The sequence below is a fragment of the Telmatherina bonti genome (assembly GCF_933228915.1).
Source record: "Telmatherina bonti genome assembly, chromosome: 22".
NCBI classification, from domain to species: domain Eukaryota; kingdom Metazoa; phylum Chordata; class Actinopteri; order Atheriniformes; family Telmatherinidae; genus Telmatherina; species Telmatherina bonti.
Window position 1 is genome coordinate 13675853 of NC_136631.1, and position 27824 is coordinate 13703676.

Consider the following 27824-nt stretch of genomic DNA (forward strand, 5'->3'; position numbering starts at 1 on the left):
AGTCTAATTAGCCATTGATGTGTGTCCGCTGTGTTGCAGCAGGGAAACTCCAACACTTGCAGGACTGCGGCTTTCATGCTCTTCCTTTCCCTGTGGTAGAAGATCGTACTGTTCATCATGTAAAGTCATATCAAGAGAAAATCCTAAGATGACTTTAAGGGAAGACATTGAAATGAGAGTGGGAGGAGACAGTCCGGTAGATATTAAGATTAAGTAAACCTCTGCTGTGATTTAGTTAAACACATTGGAATATAGCGCTGGGATGTTTGCCCTTGGTGACATATCACACAGAATTGGTTTTTAATCTAAGAGTACATGACCGACAGAAAGCGGGAGGAGGGATGTGCCATTGGTGATCACCTCCCAAGGTCCCCTATCTGGCCGTACGCCTCGCAGCGCTCTCCTCTGGGCTTTGACGGATGACACCAGCTCTACAGAGTGATAGGCTATTATTCCACTTTGCATTGGATGAATAGCAATGCGGGCTTCTACCTGTCGTCCGTCCCTCTCTTTTATTCATTCTATAAGACACTTTATCAGGCAAAAAAGTAAGATGGAAAATAGATTTCACAACCTCCCATTATTTTCTTTTTCTGTCTAAATAGTGTGTGAAGTTTTTCCCTCCCTTGTTATTAGGTGTGAAATGTATCTCTTTTTCAGGAAATTTCTTTTGTTCTTTTTCTTTTTTTTTAGTAATTTTCCCATCTGTGTGTCTTGCTTTCACAGACCAGCAATATTCATGGTCACCCTCGCCGTACTTCGATGAGGACAGCTACTCCCCCCCACCCAGGAACATGAAGGGTCTCTCTGGTGGCCGCCCTGCCCAGCTCCAGCTCACATCCCCCATCTCTGCTCACACCTGTGGCCTGACTGAATGCGACCATTCCTTGGACCACCATCTCCACCATGGTGACGCCCGGTCCCCCTCCTACCTCCTTAGTCCCACTGAAAGCTGCCCACTTGAGAGTCACCACCGCTGCTCCCCACGGAGCTCCATCCACTCTGAATACATGATGATGCCGGTGTCCCTGTCAGCCACAGACCACTCCATCTCTAGTAGCACTTTTCCTCGCATGCACTACGGCAGCGCTTCACGGGACAGCGGTGCAAACACTTCTGGTGGTAGAGATTCCCGAGACGATGGTGGCTCATCTTCGCATTCGCATGGTGGCAGTGGCAAAATGAATAGAATCCCAGCAAACCTTTTGGACCAGTTTGAGAAACAGATGCCACTGCACCGGGATGGCTTCCACACATTGCAGTACCAACGGACCTCCACCACAACTACGACCACGGAACAGCGCAACGAAAGCCCCGGGCGAATTCGCCACTTAGTTCACTCTGTACAGAAACTTTTCACAAAGTCGCACTCCCTGGAAGGTTCTTCCAAAATGAACGGTACCAAAAGCGACTCGCACAGGGACAGCTCGCACCACCACCATCACCACCACCAAGGCCACCACAAACACAGCAAACGCAGCAAGAGCAAAGATCGCAAATCCGAAGGCAGCGGCAAGCACCGCTCCGGAGGCTGGTGGAGCTCAGATGACAATCTGGACAGTGATAGCACGTACAGAACACCGAGTGTCATGTCACGGCATCATGTGGATCACATCAGCCACTGTTACCCCGACACAATGCACGGCCACCTGGCGGGAGACCTGTCGTTAAAGACCTCCAAGAGCAACAATGACGTCAAGTGCTCTGCCTGTGAGAGCATAAACATGGCGCCAGAGGGGAAATTCATGAAGAGGAGCTCCTGGTCAACGCTAACAGTCAGCCAAGCCAAGGAGGCCTACAGGAAGTCTTCACTCAACCTGGAGAAGCCCATGACACCCACTGATCTCAAACCAAACCGCAGACCGTGTAACTACCTACAGGTGAGTTTGGTCAATTTCTGAGGTGTAACAGTAAATGGAAGTTTTGCATGTTGTTTCATTTTTATCTTGTTTTTTTATTTTTTTGCTAAAAATCTTTAAAGCTTTTGGTTTGTTGTGTTTCCTGATGAACGGCTAAGGAATTTACAAGTTTTATTTCTGAGCAGTTGGATTAATTCAGCATTAAATTCAGCAGTAGCCTGTTAATATAACAGCCCTTCAAATCCCAATTTTATTCCCAGACTAATCCCACTTTACGTGTTAGTGCTTTAAAAAAAAACTACAGCGGACCACAGTACTGTAGAAAAAGCAGAATTACATAAAACATGAAGCATAAAATGAGATGACAAGAGTAAAATAAATACATAGTGAAATGACTAAATAAATTATTAATTAATTGTATTAAATCACAATCTCGAGTGGTGTCAAATATCCAGGCGAAAAGGCGGATATTAAGAAAAGACCTAAATCTGACAGAGAAGAGAGTCGTATATGGAGTAGCAAGTTATCCCCACAATTTTGGGGTATTTTTAGTAAAGGCACAGCCTCCCCTAAGGATGCATTAACACAAGCCATGAGCAATCACAATACGCACAATGAAAGTCTTCATTGGGGGTAATGTGATTGCTCAAACTAATTTTGAATGAAAGAAGAAGTATAACTAGTCTAATGTAGCTATTATTTTAGTTTGATTTAGCTATTATGAGTAGCCTGAACATTATGACCCTTTCAATGAAATTTTCCAGGCTCTTCCTTCTTTACGTAGAGGTTTGATTGTTGTCTTTCCTCCTGTGGAATTAATCGCATGATGTGTCAATCAAAATAAAGTTTAATTCCTTCTTAAAAAAACTATGCTCTCTATGACACAAATCAGTTCTTCTCATTCACCCTAAAGAGTTAGCCCCCAGAGACGGCTCATTCGTTAATAACACATCCCTACAGTTTCAGTGTAAATTCTATTCTACAGTCATTTAGCAGATGCTTTTATCCAACGTGACTTACATACACACTCATATCCCAATCGGCACATTGGTGGGCAACTGGGGGGTTTAGTGTCTTGCCCGTGGACACTTCAGCACATAGTCAGAGGAAGCCTGGAATCAATCTCCCAACTTTCCAGTTGGAAGATGACTGCTCTTCCTGCTGAGCTACAGCCGCTCTAATGTAAAGTTACTTTTGGTTGAATCAAATTTGGAACAAGTTGAGTCTTAAATTGACTTTTAGGAAACTCAACTAATCCAGAATTACAGTGTGGGACACCAGCTCCTATAAAACAGCTAGTTCAACCATTTCTTTACTCAGAAATCCTGCAACAAGGCGTTGGTTAGCCCAGACCAGCTGGATGTAAATATCCAACAGCTGGAAAGTGAGGAAGGAGTGAGAGCTGGGGCCTCAGCACTCCAATCACTGTGCATGGAACAACAAAATGTAGGTGCTCTGCATTGAAATAGTGTCCAAATAAATTTCAATAAATGTGAAATACAAAAATGAAAAAGGCAATAAAAATAAAAATGATAACATAAATAAAAAAAAGGCCCCAGTCAGTGACAGAAGCCCAAAGGCGGGTGACCTACATCAGCACAATAAAAAGCACAGTCATGAGGATCGTGGCGATTGCAAAGGGAGACTGTTATTAATACACTGCTGATTGTTTGTTCGTTCTCTCACTCATGTTATGAAAAACTGTGAGGACAAACTGGATGTGATGTAAGCAATGCCATTTACTGCTTTGCTTGCTTGTTACTGAGATGACAGACTTTAATCTGAGTCATAGAGAAATGTGCTCACCAAAAGAAAGTAGGGCTGAACTGATGTTCGGTTCTGTTTTCTTGTTCATAGAGATCAGAGTTCCAACACACACAAGCACACAAAATAAATCTTTTATCACCAGTCGCAACTGGTCCATTTACAACAATGTCAAAGTCATAAGAACTTTAGGCGTTGAGACACTGAAACAAAATGAGTCCCAAAGCCCGCTTTTAAAGGCATGAATTCGGCTTTTTGTCGGTGTCAGTCAGCCGCCAAGGAGAGAAAGCTGCTCATCTCAGCTGGATTTCTGATTGAACTTTAAGACTCTATTTTCTTTGTCACTACTCTGAATATTACAATGTGAACCTGTCCTACGGCTCAGCATGTGATTGCCATCAGAAGGGACAACCACAGCGGGATAAATCAATTAACTTCGTAGATGATCTCCGCCAGAGGCAAACAGTTGGCAGAATGACAATAAAAGACCAGATATCAATCTTGATTTTTACATAGTTTACTGCGTTTTTATCATTTCTGTTTTTTTTCACAGGTTTCACTCCAGGAAGAGGTGTTTGTCTCAGAACTTACATGATTGACTCTACAGGAGCACTGCCGGCAATGAATTCAGAATGAGTCAGCACTTTTTAACAAAAGCCTTTCATGGATTACATGTGCATCCTGAAGGCGATATGAAATAAGACAGAATACTTTGTAATGCCAAATTCCAACACCGTGCAGAGTTGCAAAACAGATTCTGTAACAATAAAGCTGCAAATGCATAACAACGAGATATCTGATAGCATTGTGTAAGTATCGCCTGCAGCTAAAATAGAGCGTGCACTTGAGCAGAGTGAGGGAGAAAGACCCGGAGACTCGGTGCAACGGCATAAGTAGCGAGCGTGCTGTATAGATTACTGTCGTGAATGAAAAGCCAATGCATTACTCAAATCACTCAATGGAGCCAAAAGAAGCTCTCAGTCTGAATTTACATCAACAGATTGTTATGTAATTCTGACGTGCATATTTTTAAACTTAATTGATGATCATTTTGAATCAAAAATGAGGTGCGCTCGACCACTTATATTTATTGCAATCCCAGTAAGTAAAGTAATCTCTCAACGAGAGAGTGGCAGGGCGGATGCGCCCACCCCTTTGCTTGCTCCCATCCATTTGGTCATTCAGCTGAACTGATGTCCAAGTCGCGGCACCATAAACACTTCTAAAAATATCCTCTGCTCCTGCTCCCTGCCGCAGGGCTATATTTAGCTCGGTGTTATCAATCCAGTCTGCACAGAATCAATGCCCTCTCAGGGACCTCTCAGAGAAGATGTATTGAAAGAGAGGGGGACTTGGAGATGTATACCGCCGAGGTTTCTGCCTCGGTGGATGCACTGAAATACTCCCAAGAAGCAGAGGAGGCAAGAAACAAAGTAAATGAGATGGCTGTTTTTGCTCCCCATGCTGCTGCTGTTCATCACCAACAGCAGTCAGGCAGAGAAATAGAGCCAATAGTCAGGAAGATTACTCTGCACGTACCGAAGGGTCACATTGAGAAGTATTTACTTCCTGCAGCTGCTGAACCCACAACTGTCTGCACTGTAACGGCATCAACTGTATTCAGAGAGAGTGTGTGTACTGAGAGTATGTGTGTGTGTGTGTATGTTGGGAGGTGTTATTTCTTTTTATCGCCCACCAGATGGTTTGATGTGCTAGTCACCTTGTTTGCGTCCTTGGCTGATGACAGAGAGGATGAAAAACTTCTGGTGTGTTATTAAAAGTATGAGATTGCAAACAGAGAAATTTGCTTCACTGATGTGTCGGTGTGCATCTTTATGTGTGTGTGTGTGTGTGTTTGTGGGGTAGTGTATGAGAGATCAATGAACTGGGCATTAATATTGGCTGCTTCCTTCCTGATATGATAAATGTTGGAAAATGAGACCTGACAATAGCCATCACTCCCTGTCATTTCCACAAATAAGCTTCATTGAACCCTTTCCTGAAACACCTGCACACACCTATGTAGATGTGTGGATCACCTGTGCTCTAAAAGCATCCGTGGGCCAAGAACACAACTTTGGAACACAATAACAGTATCTTATTGACAACTCTCAGACATGATTAAGTCAGCTGCTGTGGCAAACACAATCTGTTCTCTCCGTGAATACAGTGCAGTACAAAGGGAGGATTAGCCTTTGATAGTTTTGCAGACAGGGCATTGCAGAGAGCTTTAATTATTCTAATAATTGCCATGTTGACTTACGGAAGGTGAAGCTTGAGAGGCTCCTGATTTAACTACAAAAGGGAAGTGCAAAGTAGCAGGAACGAAACTGGTGATGTGATGGAAAACAAGAGACACACCTGCGTGCACACACACAAAAGTTTCTGAAAATTTGATCATGAGGGAGATCCCACACAGAAATAAGGCCAGGAACCGCTACGCAGTGAGGCCCTCCCCCCAAAAAAAGATTTAAAAGAGGTGGTGTCTTACAAATTTCGATAGCTTCATACACACCTTTACAACAGATATGATACCTTTACAACTCACATCATGAGTGCAGGCAGCTGTTTAGGTATATCAACTTACCTTTGTCTTGTCATATTATTAATGCAAATCACATGTCTGTAAATGCTGTCAGGTCCAGGAAGGAATATCCAGGACAATAAACGAGGCCTTCCATCCAGCAGCACTCAGAGACTTTAGACTCTTTCACTCGGCAGATTGTTTTCATGCCCAAAAAAGCAATATAACAAAAGGAGTACAACATGGCCCCTTTTGTGCTGTTCAGCTGTGATTCTTGAGGCGACAGTGTGGCTTCATGGTCGCCACTATTTTTCTCATGTATTTTATTATCTCAAACCAAAAGTGTCTCTTAATGGTTAATGGGCAAGGCAAGGCATGTTTTTTTGTATAGCACCTTTCATGTACAAGACAATTCAAAGTGCTTTACATGAAACATTAAAAGCATTACAGAAAAAAGCATAAAAGAAAATACAAATAACAAAATCATAATAAAATCATAAATTATATTAAAATAATTAAAAGCAGAATTAATTAAAAGTTACTGGTTGCTTACTGCTAATACCGCTCTCCTTAACTAAATCAATAGCAGTGAGCATCTATAAGCACGTCCTAATTCTCAGGGTGTTTCATAGCCATGTTTGCTTCTTTATTGGCATTTTCTTGCACAATATAAATGTCTCAGCATTATAGTTCAGTCATTTCATCCACATAGAGTGTTTCAACACAGTTATGACAAATGTTTATGATGTAAAACTTTATTTGTTTTGTTCCTTATACTTATCATTCTAATCCCTTTGCACATTTATATAGTTTTAGCTGCAAAGAGTAAAGAAACTATATGGCAAGCTTGAATTTGGATATTCTTGCTCACGATGGAGATCTTTGGGTTGAAATAGAAGATGAGGGTGAATGTCAGCTGAAGGAAGGTGGAGGACTAGGCAAGTGTGCCAGCTTTCATTTTAATGAGCTGACGGTGCTACGTTGTGAGGAAATTGCCAATAGAGCTTGACAAGGATATTGCCCTAGACAGTAGGAGTGGTGTCACAGCATTCGTTATGGAAATCATGCTGACGATGTTCAACTTTATCCAGTGATTCAAAATCATGAAGTTCTGAGCCTTCCTCGCTTTGTAAAACAATCAGACCCATCATTTCTGCCCTAACCACTCAGTGAGAGAGTGAACAAAAAATTTACAAGTTTAGTTGATCATACACTATATCTTTACTTCTACTTAGTTTAAAAAGTTCTCATTTAAAAAAACATTGCAAACGTTGGCCTTGCCTTCAACACTGTTTTTAGAAAGCCAGTGAATATGAGTACAAAGAGTGCAACCAAGTTCCTCTGTCTTTGACCAGCATACACTTTTCACAGCACTCATATGTGATTTCAATATAGTTATTTTTACCCCTCAATGTGCCTGCAGAACAGCACACGCAAAGACAACATGGACATTTCTCAGCATAAAAATGTTCTGGCATTCTGTGGGAACAGTACTGTCCTCTCGGACGTGTCCCAACGATCAAGAGTTTTGTATTTTTGGGTTATATAGAAATAACTTCCATCACATTTCTGATGCTATCATACATCAGTGTTGTGGGATACTGTCTGTACATGTATGCAAAGGTGTAAAACGTTATTAACATGGGTGACACCTGCATTCTTTGCATAAACTCACAAGATGAGTACATATTCTTAGATCACAATCAAAACAAACATGTTACTATGACATGGTAACATTTTAATGTTATATAGATCTCCCCTATATTGCAGTAATCATGTAGAGCACCTTATATGGTGAAGTTTGCATATAGCTCTTTGTATACACTGCACTAAACACTCTAACATAATAAAAGAAAGCAAAGAATATCCTGCCAGAAAATTACCAGGACATAACTGCACAGACACTTCAGTTAATCCAAAATATGTAAATTATGCACTTGCACAGTATATGTCTTGTTGCATTCACTGACAGGTGTGTTATTCTGAAGGCAGACAATTGTTTACATTCATAGAATGAGACACATAAAATAAAAAAATAAAAGAATATCTGATGACCAATTTAAGATATTTACTTTTATATTTATTCTGTATCAGTTTGGCGGTGGTGGATGTCATTTCCTGTTCCGCTCACTGTATCCATGGTGCCAACTTCAACATTTGTTCTATTCTACATTTAAACAGAGCTTAACTTCTCATCCACATTGTCTGAATATTAACATAATACACAGAGTGAATTACTAAAAATTTCGAGTGTGTCAGTCTCAAAAGGTTAAATTCCTGCTAAATTTAAATTACCCATGAGCCTTTGCGGTCTTTGTTCACTTGGTACTGTGGATCTGATTCGGAGAAAAGTATCATTAAGTTATTAAAGTTATGCTAAACTTTATTGTGGCTAGGAAAATTAAAGTGGGAAACTAATGTCAGATTACTCTAGAACATTAGACACCAGATATGTTTGAGAAGGGGTTTGTGTAAAAAGTGTAAAAAGTTATAATGGAAAATTTCTTCAAGTTTTGACAATAGAAATAGTCTCATACCTCTTTTACCCCTTCGTCTGTGTGTATATAGAGTCATCCAGCATTGACTAATTAAAACTATACAGCAGCAGAATATATGAAACTAATACTGTTCTACCCAGTTCATAATTATCCTCAAATAAGCTAAAAATGTTTAACTTTTCATTGGAATTTAGAAAGACTTCATTGTTGGGGATGGGGGTGTAGAATCTAACTTGGCAAACAAGCCAATGGTTATTCAGTAGTGTAAATATGTGGACATTTTTAAATGGAAAGCTCCAAGTAATACTTTGCTAATATTAGCATTGGGGTGAATTAAAGTGGTTGCTTGCAGCCTGTATAGAGGTTCACAGCTCAGTGGCAAATATTCCACAGAAGTGCCCACACACCTTGCTGGCCAACTCCCAGTTCCTCCCATACATTTAAGCTTAAGGTGCTTCTTTAAAAACAAAACCAAAAAAACCCCGATATACCTCCCCAACAGAAGCAGCATGGAAATGAGACGTCTTAGGGCTCACTTTGGACTTCTGTTGGAGCGACGTGTTGTGTCTGTTTGCTTTATTGTAGAGTATGTCTGTTTAAACATCCACTGTATAGCAATAAGTGTCAATATATTAGAAACGATTACCATACAGGTTGTATGTGTTAAAGGAGCATAGGGGGTGAAATGTGAGTGGTTGGACTGTATTAGCACCTGTTCCCACACAGCATGTCGATGCAGTTTTATGAGAGAAAACATGAAAGTGGAGTCTGAGGAGGTTGGATTATCTGTGATTGAAGAGCTGTAAGAGCTTTCAAACTCCGTCTCCATCCTCTGCCTCTCAGCTATTTCTTCATATTTCTGTACTGTTCCCCCACCAAACCACCACTCTATCTCACTCTATTTCTTCCCTTAATGGCAGTGACTTATGTTTCTTTGTGGGTGTATAGGTAGAGTTGCAGAGTTAATCAATGAAATGCATTGCTGCACTGCAGGAGTTTTGCCTCATCTCAACACCCAGCACACACAGTCTGCATGGCCACAGATCAAAGCATTGAAAGCCAGTCACCCATCCTCAGTCTGCAGTTATACATGATTCTCCAGTAAACCAGTTCACCTGCGTTATGTTTTTAGCAATGCTTCATGCAAAAATTGCTTGGATGCGTAACAAAGGTTGCAGTCATACCACTGGTCTGTGTGAAGAACAGACTAGTGGTATGACTGGTCTGATTTACCCCCACCCCTCAAGACGTGTCCGAATAACTGGATGGTATCCATCCATCCATTCTCCGCCGCTTATCTGGGGTCGGGTTGCGGGGGCAGCAGTCTAAGCAGGGAAGCCCATACTTCCCTCTCCCCAGGCACATCTGCCAACTCTGCAGGGTCCCAAGGTGTTCCCAAGCCAGCCGAGAGATATAATCCCTTCAGTGTGTCCTTGGTCTTCCTCAGGGTCTCCTCCCACAGAGACGTGCTTGGAACACCTCACCAGGGAGGCGTCCAGGAGGCATCCTGACTAGATGCCCAAGCCACCTCACCTGGCTCCTCTCGATGTGGAGGAGCAGCAGCTCTACTCTGAGCCCCTACCGGATGATCAAGCTTCTCACCCTATCTCTAAGGGAGAGCCCGGCCACCCTGCGGAGGAAGCTCATTTCAGTCGCCCGTATGCAAGATACTTGTTCTTTCAGTCACGACCCAAATCTCATGATCATACGTGAGGGTAGATACATAGATCGACTGGTAAATCGAGAGCTTTGCCTTCTGGCTCAACTCCTTCTTCACCACAACAGACCCGGCCACCGGCGCAGGAAACTCATGCAAGTTTCATGTATGCAAGATCTTGTTCTTTCTCATAGAAAGAATCCAAAGAAGCAACCCAACCCTGAAGCCACCAAATCGGATCCCCTCAACGCATTGGCTGTGCTTAGAAATTCTGTCGAAATCATTCCCCTCCAGGTCTCATTGTCATTACCAACGTGAGCATTGAAGTCTCCCAGCTGGAGTCCCCAGAGGGAGCACTCGTCAACACTCCCTCCATAGAGTCCAGAAAGGGTGGGTACTCTGAACTGCTGTTCGGTGCATATGCACAGACCACAGTCAGGACCCACACCCCCACCCGAAGGCAGAGGGAGGCTACCCTCTAGTCCACTGGGGTAAACCCCAACATACAGGTGCCGAGCCGGGGGCCTTTGAGGATGCCCACACTCCCTCTGCGCCTCTCAATGGGAGCAACTTCAGAGTAGAAGAAGGTCCACCCCTTCACAAGGGAACTGGTTCGAGAGCTCAAGCCATGCGTTAAGGTGAGTCCGGTGATATCTATCCAGAACCACTCCACCTCGCGCACAAGCTCAGGCTCCTTCCTGGCCAGAGAGGTGATGTCCCTAGAGCCAGTTTCTGCAGCCAAGGATCGAACCACCAGGGTCCCCACTTCTTGCTGCTGCCCAGCTCACATTGCACTCAACCCCCATGGGCCCAAGGGAGGTGGGGCCCATGTAATCCTTTCGGGCTAAGCCTGACCAGGCCCTACGGGCGAAGGCCAGGCCACCAGATGCTCGCTCTTGTGCCCCACCCCCAGGCCTGGTTCCAAAGGGGGGGCCCCGGTGACTCGCGTCCAGGCAAGGGAACACTTCTACCAATGGTAGCGACCCCCATGATGATGGGGGTCGCTGAGCCGCACATAGTCTGGTCACTCCCCTAGACACCTGTTTGCCATGGGTGACCCTGCCAGGGGCATAAAGCCCCTGACAACATAGCTGCTAGGATCTTCAGGACACACAAATCCCTCCACCACAATGAGGTGGTAGCTTAGGGAGGGGTGGATGATATCCAGTTAATTAAAACAATTCAAAGTTGTGTTTTGAAAATTTAAGTTTTAATATGAAATGTCACACTTGTACTGTGAATATTCACACTCCCACAGACTTGGGATGATCATATCTACAAGGAGCTTTATGTCACTGCAAAGGGGGAAAAAAAAGTTTGCAGCACAAATAAACAAAAGAAGACTCATCACATCTTTAATCAGATCAACAGTCATTAACGTTCCCTTAAATACGCAGTTCTGCATCCTTACCCAACGGCTTAGTGAAATTAAAGTGAGAAAAACGTTTAGAAATCGTTATATTTCATACTCAAGTTCTTCTATTCAGAATTCCTTTTGTGCTTTTCTTCAGATCAGTTCACAGATTGTTCTTTCAGACCCATATGGCTTGGATTTTATGAAAACGCTCACGATCAGTTGTGACACCTGTTGTCAATACATGAGTACCCTCATAATAGTACCCATTTCTTTTATTTAGGCACAGGGGGACTTCTGTCAGGTTCAAACAGCAGTGTTACAATATATGATAGGCATAGGATGTTGCAGATATGAGCTGAAAGTGTTTATAGTTATGTAAATTAGTAGAAGTTAATCTGACAAGTATTTTGAACAAGTGAGGATAAAACTGATGGTATTCACAAAAAAAGAACTTGAAAGTGTCTGAAAAGCTTAAAGTTAAACTGTGCTTTAGATTTACTTGGAGTACTCAGATGATTTATGTGCTTTCAGAGCAGTAAGCACAAGCATGCTATCGTGTTCGCTATTTTTTTTCTTTTTTTCCTCTTCACAGGGAGACACCCTCCAATCTACACAGTTTATCAGCAAAGCCAAATTAAACAAATCTCACCACAGCTTGCGCTTGTCCTCTGGCGTTCCGTTCATTAATTAGATGTCTAAAAATATCAAACCCCTCCAAGACTTAATTAACCCGTCGACTCCATTCGGTAGATGGTGTATGGCTGTCATAGGAGGGGAGATGAATGACGTATCAGTGTGTGTTGGAGTATGCGTTTGTGTCCTAATGGCTATGAACATGCCCATGTTGAGTGCATGTTTCTGATTTAAAGAAAAAAAAAAAAAAAGTAAAAGTATGTTTAATTCATTCATGCATGTGTGTAGCATGGCCTCTCTGCACTTTGGTATATTTTTAGCTTGTACTTTTGTGATGTGTATCCACATGCTAATGCTATTTCTTGTGCTTTAATGTCACAGCTTTGAAGTTATTTTTGACAAATAAATATGGGCCCTAAAAAAGTGAAAGACCAGGTAAAGTTGCATCAATCTGTGATTTGCAAAGATTGGCTCTGATAAAGTCATAATTGAGCCCATATTCTACACATTTTGGTTGATTTAAAACTGTTTTAAATAAAAATAAAAGTCATTTTTCTCAGAGAGCTGGTACACTGTGTGGATATCCTTTGTGGCATTGCTGAATTATGTCTTTTCTCGAAAACATGAATAAATTTTTACTGTTTCTCTGATATTAAAGCTTTTTTTTCCATCGTTAACCATGAGACATTGCATAGATCACATCTGCTTTTACTTGCTTTTGAACAATAATCACATTTCAGTGAACATTTGCATGACAAAACAGTTAGGAGTCATGAGTCTGACGCATTTGTGACATTTGGACGTGCCCTATCGCCTCCTGACATTTGCCACAGACAGTCTGCTGACACACAGTTCACCGTGAACCTGCAAATAGTCAATTAGTCACTGGTGGGTAGAGAAAAACACATCATCTGTGATGAATGAAACACATTTTCCTAATATTTTAATTATCAGTAGTAGTTTTAGGTGGTTTTAAAGCAAGTTTTGCTGCTGCTCTGATCCAGAGTTATAAAATCGATGACATATGGACATAAGTAAGATTTAACTTAATAAACTGGAGAAGGGGGCATTTTAACTGCCATGGGGCTAATCTGCTTGCCAGGATGTTAAAGTGACGAATGAGTATCGCGTCAGGGATGACTTCAACTACCACATAGAATTTAATGATTACTGACAATGTCATCTTTTATGAGCTGAGCTCCTGACTAAGCTGTTGTAGTAAGTCACATCCGCTGCTTTAATGACAATGAAATGTTTGTGTGAAGCAGTTAGTGAGACAAAGAGATGGCGGGAGTAATTGTGATATAATGGTAAAGCAAAACCATCAATATTGGTTTGTCATTGGGGGGTGAGGCAGGGAGGTGTGGGGGGGCTATCCCACAGAGGAACTTATTAAAATCATGTAATAACATCACTGTGTGTGGTGTAATGGCATGTCCCATAATGGACTCATATTGTTCCTTTGCATTTTGATTATAACTACAAAAATAATTAGCTCCACATAAAATGTATTTCTATTATTCTTCAGCAGTTACATGTGCCCTGCTTGGAATTTATTTCAATTATAAAAATGCATATTAGCCATATATCAGTGCATTGATCTCTGCTATTGCAAACTGTCTGGAAGATTCTCCATCTTCCTGCTCGCTCCACAGCCATATGCAGCAAAGACACCTAGTGCGACAGACTCCCTGTAATCACTTGAAATGGGATAATGGTGATGCTTACGTCTTATATTTAATTACCTGCCTTAACGAGTGGAGGAAAATTGCAGCATGAATTCTGCCAGCCTTGTTGTTATGGCGAGTGCAAACGCTGCAACAGACAGAGCAAAGATAGCTTATTTTCTTTGGTCTGATGCTGTCCTCTGTCAGAAATCCTGATTAACAGCCTAGCTAAATTCACTGCAGCAGCTCAAACAGTCTTAAACTGTTTAGTCTCCAAACGAGATTACACTTTTTTTTATTGAGCAGCTGCAGAAGCTACGTCAAGGTTTTAATGGGCATTGACTCAGCAAGAAAAATTATTCCATATTTTGGTTGGTTGGTTTTTGTTGGGACAAAATAAAGCAGATGTATACCTTCATATATATATATATATATATATATATATATATATATATATATATGTATATATATATATATATATATATATATATATATATATATACACACACACACATATACAGTACATATATATATATATATATATATATATATATATATATATATATATATAAACGCGTTAATTGCAATTAATTACTTACAGAAACATTATATATATATATATATATATATATATATATATATATATATATATATATATATATATATATATATATATATATATATGTATATATATAACGCGTTAATTGCAATTAATTACTTACAGAAACATTGAAAAAAAATAACATTTAATTGCAGAACTTTTGTCAAAGCATATTTTCTATTCAATTACACTGATGCACACACTATTTCTGCTACTAACTTAGCCACATTGGCGCTATATTTTAGCACTGTTTCAGACCCTTCAGTGAGTTTATTTAAAGACAAAACGAGCATCAATAGGTCTAGCGACTTTCTCTGGTGGTATTAGGGACTCCTGGTGAGTAACAATAAAAAAACGTGTAGTTTTCTCTTCTCAGGTGCCCCAGGATGAGTGGGGGGGTTATCCCGGTGGTGGGAAAGATGATGAGATCCCTTGTCGGCGAATGCGGAGCAGCAGCTACGTTAAAGCCATGGGTGATGAGGAAAGTGGAGAGTCAGATTCCAGCCCAAAGACATCTCCTCAGAAGTCAGTGCGGCCCAACGCACTGGTCAAGGCCATCATCAGACCCAGGGACCTGCTGGACTCTCAGAGGTATGACGCATGCTACGTCCAACATTAGTAGTTTGTTCTGTTCATGTCTTATCTTGCATGTGCTTGTTCTTGCATTTACATCGCCTTCAGTGATGGCACAAAGAGAACAAGTTTGACCTCAAGAGCTTTCATGCCCATTCCTTTCATTCAGCACAAACATCTGCAGGATGCTCTTTTTATTACAGACAGTCTGTCACTTTCTCTTTAGCATGTTCAGAAAAGAAAAATCTGTGTTGTTACCTCTGTGCACACTGGACGGGATTCCACTGGGATGTAACCTGGGAACTGTAATGTTTTTTGTACTACCACAAAAGGGTTAAAAGAGGAAATTACAGTTAAAGTTAAATGTCTTGTTGTATGTTAATTATTTTCTATTGTGGTGAGTGAGGTCATCCCTGAACATTTCTAAAAGACCCACAGATTGCGGCTTAAATCAACAATTTTTGAACATCTTCGAAAACAGAGATACGTCTCACTAACAGCTTCTTATTTAATGGCTCAACCTCATTCTATCTTTTTGCACATGCACAATTTTCCCAAGCAGTGTATATGTTTCATGCATGTTTCCATCACAACTCATTAGAATTTCTTCATGTGTATTCACATCAGCTGAAGGAAAGCACTCTGCACTTTCTTCTGGGACGCATCCCAACCAGAGGGCTTGTGCTTTGATTACAGAGCAGAGGAAGAAAACACTAATAAGAGGATTACATGATGAGACAAGCTGATGACATCGTCATAAAGGCCTTTGTTATGTGGAGATACAGAGAAGTGTTACTATAATTACAGCATTCACAATTCCAAGGATTTAGGATTAATTTTAATAAAAGAGAACTTTTATCCAAACAGTATTTGAATATTAACATGAGTTTTAATATTATGTTTTTTGGTTTTTTTTTTACCAATTTGTATACGTGCAAGTTTGATTGCATTATTGTTAGATGGAGACTACATTATAGGGTGGTTGCTTTGGGTCAGAAGTTCTTATAGATATTTATTGCTTTCACCGGGTTATAATTTTTCTGCTTGGTTTCTGCTTTATAGTTGCCTCACCATATGGAAAACCTCCCATCCTTCATCGTCTTCCGTTCATTTTCTCCCCACTCTGCCCACATATGCAGTGGTAGAGCGTAACAACGGCTGACACCAAAAGCAGTTTTTCACATTTGTTGATGATTTTTCTCTTCAAGTTTAAATGAAAAGTAATTATTTTTATTAACTTACGACAGCTTTTGTGGTTTTAGTTTAAACCATCGAGTGTGTTTCTTTTTATGTTTTTATAAAATATCAATAAATTTTTATTCTGTTTTGCAGGGACCTTTTCCTCTATGTTGGCAACACAATGCACAACTAGTAATTACACCTTAGAGTTGTGCGTCGATTTTAATTATGTGGCATTAAATATATCCAGAACCTGCCCTTTGAAAAATGATATATTTTAACTTGTCTTCCTGCTTGTGTATTGAACATTTTTACCACCTAAATTTTGAGCTGAAGGACTCCATTCATGATACATTGTCTGCGCTTAAATGCAGAAGTTTGACAGGATATAATGGCTGTTGATGCTTGGAAGTTGTGCACTTGAAGTACTTAAGTACAAATAGTTACTATGATCAGTGTCTTTTATTTTCTTGTAGATTTAGTGATGAAAAAGTAGACCAGTTCTGTTATTGGTTCGTTTTAATGAAAAACTAATTTCATTGTCATACTTGATGAGTGAATAATCAATGCAGTGTTGTCTTCAACTTGCGTAATCTAATTATTTTTACACCAAAAGTGCTCAAGTAGTCTTGTAAATAGGTTATTAGCTCTGAAAAACTATGTTTTATCAATTCATTTATTAATTTTCTTTTTGTAAAAGTGTCTAAAAACTTGATGAAAGGATTTTTAATGTTGTCAGAAGAGATTAAATTTAAAGTAGATGTACTGGGAGAGAAAGGTTACATCCCAGTTTGACTGGGGATAAAGGATTTTAATAGAAGATAATATTCCAGGATAATGGAATAAAATTGGAGTGTTCTTATTATCATCATTATCTTCATTAGGTTTCAAGATACATTTCCAAAACAATTGGGGAACTTAGGGTAGTGGGTACTACTTAAATCAACAAATAATCAAGACAAATGGAGACTCATATCAGCTTAGTTTTTGATACATAATGACTAAAAGTTTCAAAGAAAAGAAGAACAAAAACGTCCCAAAGTGCTACCCAAAACAAAATACTGTCCATCCAGCACACACAGACCGTGTGTTTATGAGCAGGAAGACAGATGTGAGTTATAACTGTGCGACAGCTAAAGTGAAACCTGGCACAGCCTCTGCTCATCAACGCATGCACAAAACAGTCAACAGGCCAGCTCATTTTGAACAAATGCAAAATTTCTAAGCGAAGCCTAAACCAAAGCTGCAGTCAAGCACACAATAATAAAGAGCAAGTTAAGACCACAGACTACAGCTCTGCACAGTAAGTAAGGAAGCGAGCTGTGCAGATGGATTCATATAGCGACCATGAAGCGACAGTTTGAGGAAGGTTTTAACCAGGATGATGGGCAGCAGTTGTTTGGATGGGATAAGTGGGAGGTGGGGAAAGTGAAACGGGCAGTGAAACTGAAAGAAACAGCCATGGACCAATCGCACTCAAGCTGTAGTTTCTCTATATATGAAAAAGCACAGTAAGTTGACGTCGTCTAGGCAACTTAAACATCCAAAAGGAAGTCCCCAGAGGGGCAATTAATTTGCAGTTCATTACATGATTGTAATCCATGAGATTATTACGGTCGCACAACAGAGGACAGCATGATTAGTTTGATAAGAGAGATTATAAAAATAGATACCAATAAAATCATAATTATACATTACTGAAAGTGTTTTTATGATTTCTTTCTGAGTTTTTTAACCCGACAGCAGAGAGAATAAAAGTAGTGAAGTTCAGGTATTTTCTACTCTGGTGCACATGAAGGCATCTCTGCAAAGTTGCTCGACGAAATATAAGTATGGTCGGCTAGTAATATTCTTTGCCTGATTTTCCCACTAGGAAGCCAAATCTCTTTGCTTACTGCTAATATTTTTAATTTTAAAAAAAAGTTACCAATAAAAAGATATATATATATATATATATATATATATATATATATATATATATATATATATATACATACATATATATACATATATATATATATATACATACATATATATACATATATATATAAACAACAAACAATAAAAAAGCAAGTGCTTTGAGGCCAACTCAAGCTCTTTAGTTTTAAAGGACATGGCCCGTAGTTATCTTGATTGTTTTTTGTTGAGATAATGCATCACTCGCTTGGATAAATCTGGACATTTTGAGTTCTTTCCAAAAGAACCCCTCCCCATATGAGGCCAGCGATCTTCTTTAATGAAAGGACCAATACTGGAAATGGTGATAAAAAACAAGCTTTAGTAAGCCGTGTTCTTGTGTGCAGCAGATGGAATATTCCACTGTGGTACATTGGGTCTAAAGAAAGCTTTGGTGTTGTGCCAACGTCTATTTTTAAGACCAACTTTACTTAGCAAGTTTTTTTTGGAACAACTTCCTAGGTTGTTATAAATTCAATATTTTATGAATTGTAATATGTTTAAGAGGATATGAAGGTGAACAAACTCAAGTTTTCGTTTTTACAGTGTATGTAACTCTGTGGTGTAAGTTGTGACTGATAGCTTCCCCTTCAGCTAATCCAGAGGTTTTCCAGGCATTTCATTTCTATCCTTTTCAGGAGGTTTACGATCTAGCTGCAAAATCCAGCTGCAGAATCCTGAGACTCTATATCAGTCTGTATCTGTATCAGGGGATTTGAACTCAGCCCTACGACAGCCGCAGTCCACCATGTTTTCAGTGTATCCCTGCTCCAGCACACATCCAACAGCACGCATCCAACACTGATTTGAATAGGCCAGCGTTTTTATGATGAATCTATTCTCATTTTAGCCTCTTCTATAATCTGAGGCTTTCTGCAAAATATAACATCTGTATAATGACATGGTGAGCTTCTACATGCATTTTCACCTTTAGTCATAATATTACATTTTTTAGACTAATTACTCAGTAGAAAACTTATGGAAATGTCTGCCAGAATTGTTTAAGTCACTACACTCTCAAAAATAGAGGTACAAGACAAGGACATTTCTGTACCTATAGGTACATTTTAAAGAAATGTTCTCTCAAAAGTACAATACTGGTCTTTAAGAGACCAGAAGCACACCTTCAGAGTACGAAAAAGGGTTCAAAGTGACATAAAGTACAAATTTGTACCATTTTGACCATAAGGGTACCTGCAGCATTGAAAAATGTAATGTTAATGGCTGTAATGTTACAAACTAGAGCAGAGTTGAGTGATGACAGTAGTACTACTTAACAGTCATTTACTACACCAGACAATGAAGGTCAGATGCTGCAAACTAAGTGTATGGCTGGTCAGTATTTTGAGTTTTTGAAGATTATTTCTAGATTAAAGATAAGATAATATTGCTAAGTTGCATGGACCAGGCCTAATGCTGTGAAAACATAAAAAAACATAACTTGATAAGGTAAGGTTGAACTTGATAAGGTACAAAAATAGACCAGAACTGAAGGGTACAGAAATGTCTCTCAAAAGAGTACACCCCCCGCGACAAGCATTTGTACCTTTTTAGGTACAAGCTGGTTCCTCTATTTTTGAGTGTGTAGGTAAGATGTTGCTTTCTACTATTCAAGCATAACATCATCATATCTTTCCTCTTTTACGCAGGCAGAAATGTGTTGAAAATTTCCTCACACACCTTCAGGGCTGTACTCGCCTGCAGGGCAATAATTTGTCATAAATTGCAGACATTTTCCAAAGACGACCTTGTGTCTGACCCCTTCTGTAGAGTGTGGCCTGTGACAGACACATCGTCGCAGTATTTGATGTCAGTGCGAGACCAAATAACACATTCTGACTAACGCTGATGAGTCCCTCACTCATGTTGCCATATCCTAGCCTGAGCACTCATCAGGCTGCTGGCACAGTGTTCATTCCCATTCAGCAGAGGTTTTTAGATTCTGTCGTACATAATGCCTTTCTTTCCACTGAATTATGGAAACCACTGCAGGTAACACCCGCAGCACCAGTAATATCCTCTTCTAACCTCGCCATCATGAGAGCTTTTACATGAAAAGTGAGGAACATTTTCTGGTTCTGTTTCTGACCTCTTTTTGCAGGATTTGTTTTGTTTGTTTGTTTACTTGTTTGTCTAAAATCCTCATTAGCTTAAGCGTAGTAGCAGCTATTCTTTGTGGAGTCCACACAATTTACATACACTACAAAAATACACATTCACACTCTCATCATTATATACTAACATAACACATCATAATTTAAATCAAATAAAACATGAACAATTAGGCTCCAACTGAATCTAAAATAATATACAAATATCATAATTGATAGAATGTTATCAAATAAAATAAATAAAATAAAATAAATGTCCATAGGACCAAAGACTACTCATTCATTTCTAAAATTTCCTATTAAATTATACTTTTTTTTAGTGTTTTTTAAACCATATATACTATTTTGTTGTATAATGTTTTGAGAAAAAATCCCATTCTTGCATTTTCTCTATATATTACTGCACGTTGAACTAATGTGGCTTTAGATTTTGTCATGGTAAAACAACCTCCAACTGCATGCCAGGTTGAATCATGATGGTTTTTGGTTTTTTTGGGGGGCGGTGGAAAATAAAAGGGATTTCTGTTTTTTTAACTATCATAATAAAAACATCAGTGAACACAGCAATCTATTTTCCCTTAAAACCAAGAGAGACATTCATACATTTTAGTAACAATTGTTCCCAACCCTCACAAAAGAGATATCCGGGCTGCTTTATGCAGGTTGCATTTTCCTCATATTACATAAGAAAATATTGGAACTAACTGCTGAGCAATAATCCAGGTGAGACAAAACCAAAGCTTGAATTAGTTGTTTGATTGATTGTTGTGTCAGATATTGTGCACATCTCTTAATTACAGATAGAGTATTTCCCAAGGTGTCGGGAGAGTGAGAAGATCCAGTTCCCAGCCATTACTAACTAATAGTTCTCTTGTAGATCTGTACAATAAGCCGCATATCCGGCCGTGTTGATAACAAATTGGATGTTATAGACTGTGATAAGGAAGGAATATAAAGATATCTGTCACAGAGGATGCAATTATTTGGCTGATTGAAACGCTGTCAGACTATGTTGCAAAGTGTAGTTCGGTTCCTAATTTTCCATATCTCTTAAGTCTTCATTATCCATTCTGAATAGCGATAAAAAGTGAATGATTTATGAGGATGCAACAGCAGGAAGGGATATCAATGGTTGTTATTGTACTCCAAGGCCACTTTGAATAAGTGGTTCTGCCTGTAGAAGGGGAGGCTCTGCTGAAAGCAGGATATTGAGCAGCATAGCAGTGCTGCCTGCTGCTGAGTCTATTGACTCAATGTTATTGAGTCTGTGGAAGAAGGTTTGTTGGTTCTTTCATTTAAAAAAAAAACAAAAAACAGGAGTGTTCCCAAGAGTGTCATTACCAAAAAGCTCCGATCATCCAGCAAATCCGCCCAGAGGATGATGCCGCGATGAGGAGTCCTCTAAAGTAGACTGTTAAACTTGACAGTTTGATATTAGAGAATATATCCATCCGCCTCCTCGTTCCTCTGCAGCTTTTTCGTCAGCGCACGATGGAAGGACACAACAGTCTTAACCATCCTCCAGCCAACTACACACACAAAAAAAGACACTGTGCACTCCACAGGAGACCACTTAGCCGAGCCACATGGGCATTCTTTGCACATTACAATAAAACACAAAACAATGACCCCAAAGAAATAACTGGTTTCGGCACTTCTCACATTGCAGACACACTGCTGCTTATAAGGAGGGATGTATTGATTGGACAATGCTCCGCCGCTCAATTAATGAGCATAGATTTTTATTTATCTCTGAACCAATTGCTTCCAACAAAACCGAACATCTATATTTATGCATTTTCATATTGATAATCATTTAACTGTATAATTTCACTCAGCTCATCAAAAGATAGATTTTAGCTTTGAGTCCATTATTGATGATAATCAGTTGCAAATCTGCCCAAAATAATGATGCAACTTTCATTTTTCATCTTTATTTTTGGAAAAGCTTGCATGCAGTGTGCACATGCAATATGATACGATAATTAACACTGAAAACCTTAGACATTAATACGCACACATACACAACGTGACAGAACTACACACAATATGACAGCTGTAGCACTCTGTCTGCTAACCTGAAGGTCAGTGGTTTGATTCCAGGTTTCCCCTCACTACATGCTGAAGTGTCCTTGGGCAAGACACTGAACGTCATGTTGCCTCCTGATGTGTCTGTTAGAGTAAGAATGTGTGTGACAGAGCAAAGCCCTTACTGTATAACATGTAGAAGTGCTGTATCAGTGTGTATGTGTGTTAATGGGTGAATGTAACATGTAGTGTCAAAGATGAGCCTGCAGACTAGACGAGATGACTATATGAATACTACCCATACAATACACACTGAAGTTGTACACACAGTATCAGATGAGCAACACATCTTGAGCCCGCAACATATCTTGACACGAATGTCAGACTTCTTGTACCTTGACTGGATGTCCATTTCAGAAAGTTTTTGTCCCAATTCTATCTAATATTTCTCATTGATTTGGGTTGAATTATGGGAACCAACCATTCCCATTATAATTCCTTATAACTCTCACAAGGTCCCTTTCCTGTAAAGCTTTGTGTCACACATTTTTTGTATTTTGTAACTCTGATCCAAATCTACATCTTTCATACACTGATTGATTTCTAAATAGAAGTTTTATATTTAACTGTAATTAAAAAGTTTATCTGTGTTCACATCCTTTTTATATAATCTCTTATTGTAACTTATTCTGTACATGCTGTAACCTTTATCAAACCTTATACAAAATATATTTCATTATTATAATTATACAATATTGTATATTGTATAATTTTACAATAATTCATATTTCAAGTATTGATATATATTACCGCCATTTAAAACAGAAGCGCTTGCCTCTTAGATAATGTACAGACTGACAAATCAAAGTCCAAACTGGCCAGTTTGAAGTTTTCCAGCCTTTCATAAACAAAGCCTCTGGCTGTCAAGTGTTAATAAAGATCAACACACATATAAAGCAGCACAGAACTCCGATTCAAGAAAAAATATCTGGTTCTTGGTACATTTGTAACTTAAAAAAAAAAAAAAACGTAGCTTATAAATTTGCATGCAGTATTGACAAGAATGGTTGTTTGGATTAATACACTTTAAATGTGCCTCACAACTTTGTTGTGGAGGGCCATGATTGGACAGCAACTGGGCCTCATAGCAAGTGTTATTCCTGCAGTGGGCAGAACCTGTTTCTGCTTTGACTTCCCTGCATTAAAAGCAGATGCCAGCGCCACCTGACACCAGAGCTCTTATTCTATCATGGTTCATCGGGCTTGTTTGGATGGAATTAGATTAGATTGGAGACAGAAGTGTCATAGGTCGGATTTCCTCGGCACCCCTGGCAATTTGATGTCCCTCTGGGCCGTTCTGATGGGCCCAACACAAATTTGACAGCCGCTGCTCCCTGAAGCAAATCATGTTAAAGTGAGAACAGGCTGTCAAGTCGTGTCACCTCCCTCCATCTTTCCCTCCTTTCAAGCTCTCTGTCACACTCCTGGTCGACAGGGTCTTTGTTCATCTCACCAACAAAGAACGCACCGCAGTCGCAGGTGCACTGAGCTGGAACATCCTGTGTGCCTCAAGTTAAGGAAGATGTCAGTGACTGTTTTAATTAACAATCATTTACCCAACATCAACCAGCATGCACTCCGGTTCTGCAAGCTGCGGGGCCAACAGCTGCGATTTATACTCATTTCTTTTTGTTTGTGTTTTTTTCCCGCTCAGACCTGCCGAGGACGTTTAAACATCACCCTAATGATGATGAACCCAGTGACGTGTGGCAAACTTCACTATTAGTCATTAGGGTTACGAGTCAATCATGTGTCACATTTGATAACAGGTTGTGTTGACACACGTGCACAGAAGAGCAGAGCCATTTGACATCCATCTCTGCTCACGTCTCTTCAACTGACTGTGACCGGATGTGTAATCACGCAAGCCAATCAATCACACTCATTTGTGTCAGTTTCATAAATAACTCCCGTCTTTTTGTTGTTGTTGTTGTGCATAATGATTGCCTTATCACATGGCTATGATTAATCAGAGCTAATACTGGCAAAGCTTGAGATAATTTCACATTTAACATAATGTAGTAGCTCATTTGATTAGCATTGTGCTGTGCGTGAGCGCGTCTCTCTCTGAGCTCTCAAGGTCGAGGCAGAAATTCCACTTCATCGATTTGCGGCTGATGAAGACGTGCCGTGCATAGCTAGGCTGAGTTTTCTGTTTCCGTCGCTTTACCGGATTATTTGCCCCAAATTATTGCAGTCGACTCGATGTTTTGGGACATGGATCAAACAGGATAAAAAGACGTTTAATGATTAAATATGAAGAATAAAACACTTTCCCTTTGTGGCAACTTACCTGTCTAAGCTAGCAAACTGTTGCACATTAGTTCAAGTCATGTCGTCTTTTGGGCAAAACTGCAGATTTTCCTCCAACCTGCAGCAAGGAAAGCTGCATATTGAGCCGTTTGAAGGACAAACAGCGGTGGGGGCTGACAATCTGCCATCTGTAAATGTCTGTCTCTCTTTTCTCTTTGGTGTGTAACACGCTGTCAGCATTATTTTTAGCCAATTCGTCATGTTGAACCTCTGACAGGTCTGTAAGCAGAAGAGATCATCCTGACTGGCTGTTTAGTGGAGGAGGGGGAATCAATGATTTCACCAGCGTAGTTTGGATTCTCCTTTCTTTTTGCCTTTGCCTCTTCCTGTTTTCCTGACAACCAACATTGTTGTCATTGTTGTTGGTGATGCCACTATAATCTGCACTTTTAAACAACTTTTAATCTGATCTCCTTCACTGCAAAAAACTGAAATCTAAGTAAGATTAAAAATCTTAAATTGAGTACACATATGCTTATTTTTTGAAAGGTAAGATAATTCTTAGTTCTTATGCCAGAGAATTCCTCGTTTGAAGAGTATTTTTACTTGTCTTGGGAAGTCTTGACAAGCCAAGTTTTCTTATTCTGTTGGCAGATCATTTATCTTATTTTAAGCAACATTTACCTAATTTTTTTTTGTTTTGTTTTGTTTTTAAGGCTGAGTTTTTGCAGTGTTCTGTAATGGATCTGTTACAATATCGTATTGACTTAATTTTGTTTAGAAGGTTTTCAGATTTTAAGATGAGAAAGAAACAGCAGCCACTCTTTGCATCAGGACTCCCTGAATCCCGGGAAGAGTCCTCTCCCTATGGCATCACTAAAGCCAGGAAGCGTTAGATTCCCATCATCCCTCGCCCTGATATTGGCCGACAATGGAAGTGCATTAAGGGAAATTTGGTGTGGCGTGATTTGATAAAAAGGGCCCACGCATTCTCAAAACAGCCTCCCTTCACTCAGCTGATGATAATATCTCTACGGACAGGGATGGGTGAAGTAATTCCCATTCTAAGCCTTGGCCTGTGCACTTCTGTCCGATCTTGTCAGCTAAAAGCTTTTCCAACATTCACTCCACAGGAACAGACAGAAGTTTTTTTTTGCGTGGATAATCTAATTATCCACACTGGACGATGGTGCGTGGTTTATGATGAAGTGTAATTGTTTCATGCAGGCAGCTTTTCATCATTTTTTGGCCAGTTGTGGTAGTGGGCATTGTAATTGTACAACCACACAACTCATAACACGATCCTCATCACATTACGTGCTTGTGTACATGTCTCATTTGGAAGGCGTTGCCTCAATCAGCCAGCCTGTTGTGATCGTTACATTTTCCCGCTTTTCTCATCACAGAAAGGCCATATTGGTCATCCTGTATCACCCTAATGTTTGCAGCATTTGGTGGAAACTCCCAAGCAAACATTCAGTGTATCATTAAATCCATAAAGTAGCAGCTCCATTGGATGTCACATCCGTCCAACTCCCACTCGTGGGACCCAGTAACTTTGTTTTTCTTCTCTACCTGCAGCTCTTACCGCCTGGATAAAATCAACAGTGACATGCGTAACTACATCACCAATTTTGCTGCAGACTTAAGGTGAATACAGGCTCAGCGCCTCCCGTTTCCTCTCTGTCGCTGCCATGTTGCAGCAGCCGCTTCTCAGAGCCAGCTGGCTCGCTGCCCTGCTGACGTACTCACAGAAACAAATACTCAAGACTAGTCAATGAGAGGTCACGTATCTGGTGATCCAGCCAGAGAGGACAATTATATGGATATGATATGATTTACTGGTCATCATTAAACGGTGCTTGAACTAAATTATGATTATTAATCCCATAACTTCCAAATTGTTTGTTTTTTTTTTCCATCAAATTTTCACACCTTTTTTACAGGTTTTAATGTTGATATTATTTGGGAAATACACTTTTAATCACGCTGGTATTTTCCTTCTGCCAAACATCAACGTTCATCTCGTAAAAAAGCACAAGATACTACTCTCTCATCCCCGCCTTATATAATAAAACATGTAATCACGCATTGGTAGTGCTGAAGTGACTTACAAAGTCTTATTTAGTCAACTTAAAGCTCAGTTCCTGCTCATCTCCTCTCCTCCAGATATCCAGCCGGTCGTGGCTTTTTGAGCACCTCTCATGCCTAGCTCTTTTAATTGACCTGACTGACTCTGGAGCTCTCCCTCCAAAGTGCTTGCTCACTAACTACCTCCAAATTTGCATTTCCCTCATTTCCAAGCATTGATTTGATGTTTCAGCACATCAGAAATCGAACTGGCTGATGAGCACATCACCGTAGCGGAGGAGAGGGCTTTTCCCTATTTAGAAGGATAGTGTTATAATAAATCATCTAACTCATCTTTTCTTTGATGTATGCAGAACTACAAGTCAAACTGCTTGTCTTTTTGGTCATATATTTAAATGTCCCGGCCTGCTTCTCTTTTTCTATCTCCGTTCAGTCAGAGCTACCACCTGCAAGCTACCAGGGACATGCACCCAAGCCTTGCCCTCGATCCCTCTATAAACTACAACTCACCCAAGTTTCGCTCCAGGAACCAGAGCTATATGCGAGCTGTCAGCACGCTCAGTCAGGCTAGTTGTGTTAGCCAAGTGAGCCAGGTGAGTGTGTACCCTAAACTCTGCAACACACATCCCAGTGAAGGGCTGCTGGGAATTTCCACATAAATCTTAATAGCAATTTCATGCATGATTGAAAGTCACTTTATTTTCTTTAAATACATTTTTATGTTATATTTTTATGCAGCCAGTCTGTTCATCCGTTCAGCTACTGTATCTTTGCCTGTCACATGTGGAGTTTAATGGAAGCAAACAGATAAAATGACAGACATTGAAAATAAAGATTAAGAGTGAACTTCCTTGCATACATTCTGTGTAGTGATTAATACATTATTGGTTCAGTTTGAATAAGTGTGAATACATTCATGGCTTGGCTTTGCATCTGATTTAATTCAGTCAATGTAAACACAATCATTACCTGTATTGAATCATTTAGTATTTCCATTTTGAATGGCATTTTGT

The 27824-nt window shown here is 39.9% G+C and overlaps 1 protein-coding gene across 1 annotated transcript in view; it reads left to right on the plus strand.

The window, feature by feature from the left end:
* The window catches only part of dlgap2a (discs, large homolog-associated protein 2a), a gene marked incomplete at its 3' end in the record, with an annotated part of 177501 nt that overhangs the window by 117925 nt on the left and 31752 nt on the right, over positions 1–27824 (plus strand). Inside the window, exons 2-5 of the mRNA XM_079262003.1 lie at positions 727–1880; positions 14937–15151; positions 26302–26370; positions 27245–27404. Coding sequence (XP_079118129.1) covers positions 727–1880; positions 14937–15151; positions 26302–26370; positions 27245–27404 — 1598 coding nt within the window. The remainder of the gene's footprint in view (positions 1–726; positions 1881–14936; positions 15152–26301; positions 26371–27244; positions 27405–27824) is intronic.